The sequence below is a fragment of the Sorex fumeus genome, unplaced genomic scaffold, assembly GCF_029834395.1.
Source record: "Sorex fumeus unplaced genomic scaffold, SorFum_2.1 ptg000128l, whole genome shotgun sequence".
In the NCBI taxonomy this organism is placed as follows: domain Eukaryota; kingdom Metazoa; phylum Chordata; class Mammalia; order Eulipotyphla; family Soricidae; genus Sorex; species Sorex fumeus.
In genome coordinates, this window is record NW_026606185.1 from 35,331,205 (window position 1) to 35,343,262 (window position 12,058).

General features: G+C 44.0%; 1 protein-coding gene across 3 annotated transcripts in view; it reads right to left on the reverse strand.

Moving 5' to 3' along the window:
- GAREM1 (GRB2 associated regulator of MAPK1 subtype 1) overlaps positions 1–12,058 on the reverse strand; it is a 213,814-nt gene that overhangs the window by 41,992 nt on the left and 159,764 nt on the right. For all 3 annotated transcript variants that reach the window (XM_056138160.1, XM_056138159.1, XM_056138161.1), the window contains one exon: positions 5,789–5,919. In XM_056138160.1, coding sequence (XP_055994135.1) covers positions 5,789–5,919 — 131 coding nt within the window. The remainder of the gene's footprint in view (positions 1–5,788; positions 5,920–12,058) is intronic.

The window sequence follows — 12,058 nt, forward strand, 5'->3', positions numbered from 1 at the left end:
ATATCTCACTGGGAGTTTTGCATTTCCCCAATGAAAAGTGGGATTGAACATTTATTTTAGGTGCTTTTAGGATACCTGTGTATCATCATCTTCTTCTTTTAAATTGTTTATCTTCTTTTCAGTCTTTTGTTATGTGCTGACTGGGCTGCACTGTGAGGGGCGTTTGAAATGCGTGAGTTCATTATGTATTTTGGATTGTCAACTTAAGGGGTCTGTTCTGATGCATGCTATCTGGTTAGAAATGCTACTGTGCTGATCCAGAGAAAACATCAAGGTAATTTGTTGGATTTTAACTGTTTAAATATTAAAATCATATTCTTATGTGAAATATCTAAAAATCTGCATGTGCAACATTCAAAAAAGCTGACAAATCCTTTGTTTCAGACCACAGCACTTCAAGATACAAAAGACAGGATTTCCTAGGTAACAATTATTCAAGATGTTTAGATTTTTGAAAAAAAAAAAAGAAAGAAGCCAGTGTGTTAACGGGAAACAACAGCCTGATAACAATCATGGACATTACCTCAAATCCACAAAGAGACTGAAAGGAAGCAGTGGGAAGAACTGGATAGGATTAGGAGACCTGGCTTGCTGCTAAGCGCTTTGGAGGCTTTGTGTGAGTCAAGGAAGCGGCTAACATCTGGTTCTTAGTTTTTGTATTTGAAAATGGGCAACACGGCCTTCTAAATCTGAAATCTGACAATCATAAAAGCTCTGAATCTGAGTCCTGAGTCCTGCTAGATTGGTGTGTGTGTGTGTATGTGTGTGTGTGTGTGTTTGTGTGTCCATACTTGGCTGTGTCAGGGCTTACTCCTGGCTCTGTGCTCAGGGGTCCTTGGGAGACCAAATGCGGTGCCCAGAATCAAACCAGGACCAGGCACGTGCATTGCAAGGGCCTTATGCCTGGTACTCTCTTTCTGGTCCGGTTCCAAACAGTCTATCCTTCCTCTCGTGGTGATGTTTCTCAGTATTGAAATGCTTAATTATCAGGTGAGTTCTCTGGTCCTCATAAAACTTTCCCCCTATTTAAACAGAACAACCCTGGCGCCTTTGGCCCCACGCTGTGGAAGCTCAGCTCCTCGACGCTGATGGCCCTCCAGAGAGCAGGTGCACACTCCAGCTATCAGGAGCTGATGTGCAGGTGACAAGACTGTCTGCTCAGTGCCAGTCGCCGCCCACAGGTCGACAGCTCCCTAGAGTGGGGCAGGCAGAAGCGGTGACTAGAGTTCACAGTCACATCTGACCGAGTGCTCACGGCTCCTGTGGGCGCTCTCCCCAGTGGGGACCATGCAAGTGTGTGACATGTTTCTGGGGAAAGGCTCTGTAGAAACTGCTGAAAGTGCAGACCTTACTGCTGCAATAAGACTAACAATGTTTCAGCATGAAGACAAAGGTCCCAGGTACCTTCAGACTGGGGACAGGACTTCCGAGTAGAAAGCTTTGGGGTGACAGTAGTGAAGATGGGAAGCCTCTTACCCACTCAAGAGCACTGCCAATGAACTCAGGCCACACGAAAGGCAGCACTTTCCCCTGTCATGACTGTTACCATAAAGAGACATCTTGGATGAAGAATTAATTGACGTGTCATTACACTGATGGAAGAAAAGATACGTGTAGAACATTCCTCATCCTCTCTGGCTGGGTCTGAAAGGGTGGGAAATTCTGGAAACCATCTGCTTGGTACTGGTATAAGTCTCCACAGAAGTATGAAAGGTGAAGAGGTCTTGTGAAACAAATAGCCACCACATACTATGGAGCTCTTAGTGTTTAACACTGAGGATATAAAATACTAAATAAAGAGAAGCAAATACATAATCTGTTGGTGGGTTTTTTTTTTTTAAACAGGAGAGTTAATTTGGTAAATTTTCCATGTTCTGAATCAGGGATGTCAAACATTTTTTTACAGGGCCAGAGTAGTGATTTTAGGCTTTGTGGAATAATGCAAGCTGGCTGTAAGGTAGGAACCATCATAGGTAACACTAAAGTCTGTAGGGTGACTGTGTTTCAGTAACATTTTATTGACAAAAACAGGTGGCTTTCCCAGAGGCTCCAATTTGTCAATCCCTTATGTAAATAAATCTATGGGGTGGGTACTAAGGGGTCTAGTGCAGGCCAGCCTGGAATGGGGCTCTGTACGCAACCACGAATCTAAGGACTGAGCAACACTACAGTTCCTTGTGCGTTTTGGATCACAATGGTTTGGTTTCTTTTTTTTTTTTAATTTTTTTATTTTTAAAATTTTTTTGTCATACCCAACAATGCTCAGGAGTTACTCCTGGCTCTGCACTCAGGAATTACTCCTGGCGGTGCTAGGGGGACCATTTGGGATGCCAGGGATCGAACTCGGGTTGGCCACATGCAAGGCAAATGCCTCACCTGCTGTACTATTGCTCTGTCCCCCCCACAGTGGTTTGTTTTAAAGAACGATGATAACTAAAATGGTGGCACAACTGTTCACTTTATTGAAAAGCAGAAGAATGAACCTTTGGTTGGGATGACCAACCTAGAGACAGGACATCTTCTGACTCTGCAAGGGAACATGGCTGATGAAAAAACTGAAAGGTGGTAGCCTTTTGATTTACAAACAAACATGTCCTGGGCCAGAGAGACAGCATGATGGGGAAGGCACTTGCCTGGCATGAGGCCAAGATGGGTTTGATCCCTGGCACCGCATCTGAGCCAGAAGTGATCCCTGAACACAGAGGCAGGAGTAAGCACTGCACATAGCCAGCCAGGGCCCCACGGCCCCCAAACCAAAGACAAAACAAACCAAAAACATGCTATAAAGAAGGTAAACCAAAAGTCAAGCTCTTACCAGGGAAATAAAAAAAAAATTGTAAGAAATAAAGGAAATAATGAGAAAAAAATGTGGGATAGGTATGAGACTCCTAAAAACAAAGAAAGCCATTACTTTCTGAAGGACTAAGGAAGCACGCACAAACCACTGGGGAGAGGCAACGGCCCATTTATTCTTACATTTTCCTACCCAACCCCCTGGTTTTTTTTTTGGTTTGTTTTTGGACCACACCCATAAATGCTCAGGAATTGGGTTGGCCTCAGGAATTACTCCTGACAGTGCTTGGGGAAAAAATGGGATGGTGAGGTTAGCCGGGTGCAGGGCAAACTCCCTAGCTGCTGTGCTATTGCTCTGCCCCACCACGACTGTCTTTTAATCTTACTGCTGTTCCTTTCAATCTCCTTTCTAGATGCCAATGCTGAGGTGTTTTAGGGCTATGCCCTCAGTCTTTTCTCTTGGCAAAATCAGAGGTTAGGTTAAATTTGCTCAGTCTCAGCACAGGTGACCTTTGGAACGAGGTAACTTTTTGTTCTATGATTTGGTTCTGGCCAGTGAATTGTTAAATCTAAAAAAGAACATGTCCTATAAGTTCACTGCAGCACTGTTCACAGTAGCCAAAATCTGGAAACAACCCAAATGCCCGAGAACAGACGATTAGCTAAAGCAACTCTGGTACGTCTACACAGTAGAATACTATGCAGCTGTTAGAAGAGATGAAGTCGTGAAATTTGCTTATAAGTGGATAGACATGGAAAGTATCATGCTAAGTAAAATGAGTCAGAAAGAGAGGGACAGATACAGAAGGACTTCACTCATTTGTGGAGTATAAAATAACATAACATGAGACTGACACCCAAGGACAGTAGATACAAGGGTTAGGAGGTTTGTTCCATAGCTGAAAGCCTGCTTCATGAGTGGGGTGGTAGTGGCGGGGGAGAAGGCAGCTGGAACAGAGAAGGGATCACTAAGAAAATGGCTGGAGGAATAGGTCGGGATGGGAGATGTGTGCTGAAAGTAGATAAAGGACCAAACATGATAACCTCTCAGTGTCTGTATTACAATCCATAATGCCCAAAAGTAGAGAGAGATTATGGGGAATCATGTCTGCCATGGAGTAGGGGGAGGGTGGGAGGGGGGGTATACTGGGGATACTGGTGGTAGGGAATGTGCACTGGTAGAGGGATGGGTGTTTGATCATTGTGTGATTGTAACTCAAACATGAAAGCTTGTATATATATATATATGTATATATATATATATCTATATCTCATGGTGATTCAAAAAAAAGAACATGTCCTCACAAATCTTGTAAATAAAAAGAAATTTTCTTGATAATAATTCATACTAAAAAACTGAAGGGGTTAAATATTACACAAATTTTTACCTGCACTACAATAATAATAAAATTTTTAAAAAATAATAAATATACTTGGAAGTACATAAAGCTTGGAACAGACATAAATAAATAAATAATAAACTTTAGCTAGCAAAGGATTTTTTCAACAAGGGATGGGAATGTGGCTCTGGTGCCAAGTAGTAGAGAATGTGTGAGGCACTGAGTTCAGTCTCTGCCACTGCATGTGCCTAGCTCCCACCCAGGACCCAGATGGCTGTGACTCCCTCAATAAATTTTTTTTTCCTTTTTGGGTCACACCCAACAATGCACAGAGGTTACTCCTGGCTCTGCACTCAGGAGTTTCTCCTGGCGGTGCTCAGAGGACAATATAGGATGCTGGTAATCGAACCTGGGTCGGCCACGTGCAAGGCAAATGCCCTGCCCCTGTGCTATCTCTCCAGACACCTTCAGTAAAATTTTTAAGTGATTGTGTCACACCTAGCAGAACCCAGGGGTCACTAATGCCCTGCTTAGGGGTGTGATGTGTTGCTGGGGGTTGAATCTGATCCTCCTGTGTGCAAAGTGTACACTCTAGTCTTTTAAATTTTCTCCCTGGTATAAATTAATTTTATAAAGCACAAATTTCACCCGCTAGGAAAAATAAAAAACCCAACACAAAACATCAGAACGGAAGACAGTGACTCTAACAGCTGTATTTTAGGACTGGAAGAAAGAATGACTAGACTTAGCCAATCTAACAGGCAGAAGCGCTTTCCTGGAGTGTGGGCGGAGTGACTCATGCACGGAGACACTCTGTCCTCTTGAACAAACTTGCACTCAGAGCCTGCAGCCTGCCTCTCGCACACCGGGGCTCTCTAAGAAAGACACATCTTGACCTCGCCCCCTACATCTCACAGTGACTGAGTGGACTTCCGGTGAAGGGAATATTTTCAACAGAAAATCTTTTTCGTGCACCCCCCTTCAGAAATGTTCTCATGCAGCTGTGAATATTATGAAGAAAACTCAGTGGGGCTGGGCCGGCCTTATTGGAGGGTTGCTTCTCTGGCTAGTCCCAGGCGTCCACTCAACATAGAGGAGGCATGGGACTTTCTCTGGAAAAATGCAAAAACAAATGCTGCAAACAATTTAGCTTTTCTCTGTTGAACAAGAATCAATAGATACCTATGGGGCAACAATCTATATGCCAATTTTCTCTCTGTAAACCGACACTGTCTTCACAGCGTGGAATAAACGTGCATGAAACACAAGACGCGTGCACTCTTCAAATACGTGATCAGTAACGACAACCAACCTAACCTCTTGCTTGCTTGCAAGGGAGCATCCAGCCCCACAAAAGATTTGGTACAAGAGTTGTGACATACGGACTTACAATAAAGTCCAGATAACCCTCTAACCTAAGCGACTTTGGATCTGCCTCCACAATTATTCTGGCAATTAACCCCAGAACCAGACCCAAGTCCAGTCAGCTACAATGTACGCTATGCTTACATAGGCCGGCTTCGCCACTCACTGTCATTAACCCATCAGGAAGACAGAACCTGCCCACGAGGCACAGAAGGTCACTTCTGTGTACATAATAATCTGAAAGTTAAATCATTTTAGTGAGAATAAATATTTGGTTCTTCCAGAGCTACCTTCACGTTGAATGTTATTTCCTCCATGACGTACACGCGTTCAGGAAATGCTTTAGCCACCTCCTCCACACTGTTGAAATATTGCACTGGCTCCTTTATATCTCGGTCTTGTTCCAGCAGCTTGAATTGCCCTAAAATACATGATTAATGGAAGAGATGTGAGATGTTTACCCTGGACAGCTGTCACCATGACGACGACATCTCCTTTCCTCACTCCCACTCCTTTTTAGCCAAAGGCTTTCTGATCATTATCATTAAAAAGAAAAAAAAAGTTATGGCAGCAAAGAGTGTTTTATGCTATTATGTCTAAAAATCAATTTTGAGATGAAAACAAACATAGATATGTTTTTGGCTTATATTTAGAATTTATTACCTAAAGTCCCAAACCAAAGTTGAATGGATATGTACCCGTAATTTGATCTCAAAGCAAAAGCTCAGACTTGTGATAGTGGTGACATATTTTATTTTTAATAATAATTCGCCTTGATATTAAATTAGAATAAAACCCACACATATTCTGAAGTCGAGGTTGAATGGTGGTGATGAGAGAATGAAACCTTTCAAACTGCTATTTAAAACACCTACAAACAGAACAGAAATACCAGACCCTTGGCTTTCATAAATTGGCATCTGAGGTTTCTAGGTTACACGGACAATGGTGAGGGCACTGAGTTGCTGCTGAACTGCACCATGTCGCTATGGTTCCATGGTGAGACTAGTTGGGGTTCAGCTTCCTTCCAAGAAACGAATTTGTGAGACTAGAATATATTACCCGAGTATTCACAATCTGGGGGAATTTGTGAAGAACTCTGAACATGTAGCAAAAAGTGTTAAGGATCAATTATGTTGTCTACACATTTTCACTATTTATGATACTACTGCTACATTCTAGAATTATTTTCAGTTTAGAACAAAGACCACATATAGCCATCATGCTAAAGGAGTCATTTCTGAAGGCTGCCTCATATAACACAATGACATATCAATGACATATAACACACCAATTTCTTAAAAAAGAAATCATGAGCCATGGGGGGGTTGAGGAGCAAGTACGAAGGACTGAAATACATATTTTGACAAACGGGAGTCCTGGGGTCCATTTCCATGTTCTCCTGAGCTGGAAATGACCCCCAAATAATGAGCTGGGAGTAACCCTGGAGTGTCATCAGGGGTAGCCCCCAAACCATACTGACATTTGTGTGGCTGGCACTGGGGAAGTAAAAGGTAAGAAAGAAGAAAAAGAAAATCAGAGACATAAGAGGTGATCGGATTGTGTGTAGCTCTGAAGAATCACAGTTCTTCACCAGTGTGGGCTGGGAATTACTGTGGGCAAGTGTGGTAACCGAGGTTATAGAAGAACAAACTGTAAAGGAGCGCAAGGCAGAGACGTCAAGTGAGGAAGCATCTACAGTAACGCAAGGATGAGACGCAGGGGCTGGAAGAGATGAGAAAGTATTAAGAATGTGGCTGGGCAGCTGAAGCCAAGCAGGAGCTGCATTAGCCAAGATGTGCAGGTTGGGAGATACTCACGCGATGGTTGAGAGGGTGGTCTGGCTGGAAATAATAAATCTGAAAGTCATTAGCACAGAGATGAATTTATTTCATTAAACATTTTATTTTGTTGTTGTTGAGCCAAAAATGATTCTTGTTGGGCAGGAGTAAAGCAATTGCCTTGCATGCAGCCAATCCTGGTTCAATTCCTGGCACTGAATATGGTCCCCTGAGCACTGACACGAATAATCCCTGGACAGAGAGCCAAGAGTAAGCGCTGTGCATGACTGAGCAGGGTCCAATCTCACCGCCCCCAAACATGAAAGTATAAAGATTTGTGTTTTGGTCATACCCAGAGGTGCTCAGAGCTTAGGGGTTGCATCCAGTGGTTCTTTGGGAGGTAGGGGTGCAAGCAGCACTGGGGACTGAACACGGGTTCATGCAAAGCAAGAGATACAGTCCGTCAAGCTATCTCTCCTGCCTACAGGTGATCCTTATTTAATTAATTTTTAAGACCTTTCCAAAATAACTTAGAAAATCAAAATTCCACAGTTTGCAATACTACACAGGAATGGTTTGTCATTCATGTGATTCTAATGCCACATCCATCACCAGGGTGCCCATTTCCCACTTTCAAAGACCCCAATTCCCCTTATCCTCCCCCCTCACTGCCCCAATCCCCCCTCCCCCCAACCAACTACCAACTCAACTGTGTGGATCATAATGGAAGAAAAGACCCACAGATGTAAAGATGATGAACAAAGATTAAACGACAGGGAGAGGAGAGGTTTTGGGTTAGTCTTTCTTAAGACTGAGAAACACTCACTAGTATTAAGAATAAGATCAAGAAAGGGCACATCCTAGAAGCTATGAAATCAGGTGACTTGAGTGTGGGGGAGGGGGGTCAGGGAGGTGTGAAGCATAGTCAACAAAGCTATGAAATGCGGCCTACGGATGTTGAAGGTAGCAACCGAAGAGTTAGGCCCAAAGTTTGTGAGAGCAGATGGAAGAGACCCGAGAGTCTCAAGAATGGTCCCTAGATATGTCTCGGGGGCTTTACTTGAATGGGGAGAAAATACGCAAAGTGCGATTAAAGGGAGGAAGTGGACACAGCGTCCAGGGAAAATTTCTTTCTTTTTTGGGGGGAAGGCCTCCAAGCAGTGTCAGGAGGCCGTGGGTCGGGGTGGGGTGGGGTGTCCCACCAATGATTCTTGTCCAACTGGGCTGGTGATTCAGTGCAAGGGCCTGGGGATACGCTGCTGCTCAGGCCCAGTGATGCCCAAGACAACGGGCCACAGGGGACTCCAGGACTGTAACTGAGAACTGCCATACTATCTCCCAGCCCCTATTTTTGTTTTCCTTAAGATGATAGGAGGTGACCTATGCTTCAATGCTAATGGGAGTAAACCCGCAGGAGAGGGTCAAGGTGATGACGAGAAGGACGACTAGCCCCTATCTATGAGTAGGCAGAGTGGACAGCAGAACAGGGAGGCTGCCTTCACAGGGGTTCAGTGAGGGCAGTGGTGAAATAGGAATCAGGAATATGGCCCCTGAGCAAATCACTCTGGGAACCGAACAGTCACAAATGGGTTATTAATCATTCGGACTAATGTTGTAAGAATTGGCTCACACCAGGTTGTAAGATCTGGAGCTGAGAAGTAAATGGGCTGTAAAACCTGCCAAGAGTGTCCCAAGCACAGGATGTGTTCACTGTAGGACCCTCCACCCAGCCACAAAAGGATGAAAACCGCTGTGACCTGTGCCTGGCTGGGGCTCAGTCCTTTTGGCAGTGGTCAGGTGGAGTTCCCACACATAAATAAAAGGGACCTCCCTCAGACCTCTCACATGCTGCCTGTTTCTTGGTCAGAATTCCCTAACAGTGGGAGCTCTTTTACTGCTTCAGTTTTCTAGCCACTGTCAGAAGGAGGCATTGGCTGAGAAGGCTGAGAGATGAGGTGTTAAAGCAAGAGTCCAGTGAGGGTGAGTTAACACATGATGCCACTCCGCAGCCTTCAGCTCTGACCTGAATTTCATGATCAAGAATTAAAAGCGAAACCAGACAGGACAGCTTTTTTTTCCCCCTCCCTCCAGCCAATGTGCAATTTTCAGAGGCTGGCAACAAAGTAGGCAGAGATCAGGATTCAGCCAGAGTTGTGAAACTGCCAAGCGAGGAGGAGATGAGAAAGTGGGCAAAGGAGTCAGGGTGCAGGCAATCCCTGCAAGACAAATGCAAGACAGACCATCGAGCCTGAGCTGGGTAAAGAGGGACCCAAGATGTTGGGGAGAGGAAGATGGTGATGTCTGAGAGTTCATCTCTGTTCCCTAGAAGGAAAGGGAATGAGCTCATAGCCGGAGCCAGTGATTAGACAGTGTCGAGCATGCAATCAAGATCTTGGAGATAGTCGTGCTGATGGGTCGATGGGAAAACTGTGGAAGATCCAAGTTCAGGTTAGAGAGAAGCTAAAGCAATCGAGAAGTCAGGGACTATCTATGTGCTGTTTAGTCTCACCCGAGTTCATCATCATCTTACTGGACAAGGCGATTTCACAATCATGTACATATGGGAGCATTTACGGGAACTCCTCTGAGATCAAGGAACATACACAGACAAAAGTATAAAAATAAAAGCGACAGCAAAGTACAATCAAGTATTACAAGCTTTCAACACGTGAACGTATCGTTAAAAAAACTGGAGCGATGGGGAGATAGTACAAAGCTTCAGACACTTGTCTTGAAAGCAGCTGCAGCCGTTGACAGTGGTTCAAATCCTTGTGGCGCACATAGTCTTTCAAGCACTGCTAAGTGTGGTCCCTGAGCAGAGTAATGTGTGCCCCATCTGCCAAACTTTGTAAGAAATATTTTACTTTTCATGACTTGGTGGCTATGAATGCTTTTTTCCTTCCTGTTTTGTTGTATTGTCCAGCAGTTGCACATATGTCACGGTGTGCTGGAGTTTCACGTGTGGCTCCCAGGATCAAAAGGGTGTTGCTGAGGACTACATGGCATTGTGTGGGACAAAGAGGCGTCAACTCTTTGTTCATGTGTGTGACCTCTAACCAGTGCATTACGCCCCGGGGTCCAGACACGTGAACATTCTCTGCATGAGCAGAAAATTTCTTTCCTGTGCCATTCATTTGTCTAATGACTAATAGCACTGCTCTCTTCTCTTCTATTCCTCATGTCAGATTTTCCAAGATTTTAATTTGTTTATATATACAAACAAAAAACAAACACTGTCCTCCCGTTGTTCATCGATTTGCTTGAGCGGGCCCAGTAACGTCTCCATTTTGAGACTTATTGTTACTGTGTTTGGCATATTGAATACATCACGGGTAGCTTGCCAGGCTTTGCCATACAGGCAAGATACTCTGGGTAGCTTGCCGGGATCTCCGAGAGGGGAAAGGAATTGAACCCAGCTTGGCTGGGCTGGCTGCGTGCAAGGCAAACGCCCTACCGCTGTGCTATCGCTCCAGTCCATGTTATTTTAAACACTTTTCAATCTTATATAGAATGATCTAAAAGCAAATAGTTATTTTTCATTTTCTACACTGCCTGACTGCCTTTAAAATAAAAATGTGCCACACATCTTCTTGTTTAAAACACTGGGGCCAGTAGACATGTGGCTTCTGACTCCAAGGAATGGTAAACTTTCTCTGTAAATATTTCAGACTTCGTGAGTGAAACGGTCCCTGTGGCACCCACTCAATTCTGATGCTGTCTCTTGAGCAGTTGTGTCCTAATCAGACTTGACCAAAAATAGGCAGCAGGTCAGAGGCCACAGTCTGCTGACCTCTGTCTGCTGGTAGGAGAGGAAAATATAGACCAGGGGTCCAAAGACAAACCATGAGAAGTGAGTGTGATCAGTCTTTGCATATCAGCACCATTAAGCAGATAGAAAACACCTGAAACTACAACCTAACCAGGCCTGTGTTGATCTCAGAAGAGCAGCTTTAAACAGAAATCTAAATTCAAGAAGTGTAGGAATGGATTCTGTTAAGAGAATAATGTACATGATCAGCGAGCACAAACATCTTCTCACCATATTCTTCCAAGACCAAATGTCTACTTTTACTTAGTTTCTATCCTTTGTGAACGAATACCCAGCTCTCAATTAATCCACTGCAAGTGCCCTGGGAGGGATGCTGAGCTATTGTGTTACTCTATTCTTGGGGACTGCTCTAGCCTGGAGTGTAAACTTTGGTTAGAGTCAAACCATGGCGACAACCTAGAGCTAGGAGCCAATTCCCTGCCAAAATATGAAATCAATTTACATGACACATATTCCCACAACTCCCACATGGAGGAACTAATTTTTTAACAGACCGTTTCATGAATAACAGAGTCTTTGTGCCACCAAATAAAAACATTTGGAGATGGTGGAAACATCTGTTCTGAGATGTTACTGTCAAACTCCATTCCTGGAGAGGGAGGAAATGGCATTGTCTTTCGACAGCTTTGATGATTTCATAAAACGTCTCCATTGTGAGAACTGTTCCGTCTGTGAGACCCTGAAGCTCCCAGGAACTAACTCAACACTGAATGTCAGGCTCACTGATGACGGTTTCACAGAACGTGAGGCAATCTGTAAAGGGCTGAGATTAGTACCAGAGGGCCCTGCTTTTCTTACGTTTCTAAAACAATTTTATATAATCAACAAGCTTGCAAGAAATGAGACACCCAGAAAATATCCATCTGGAAGTTGTGTGTTCTTTAAGATTATAGTAACTTAACTCAATAAGGATGCAATATTAAACAGCACCAAGAGGCTCAAAGTCCTAC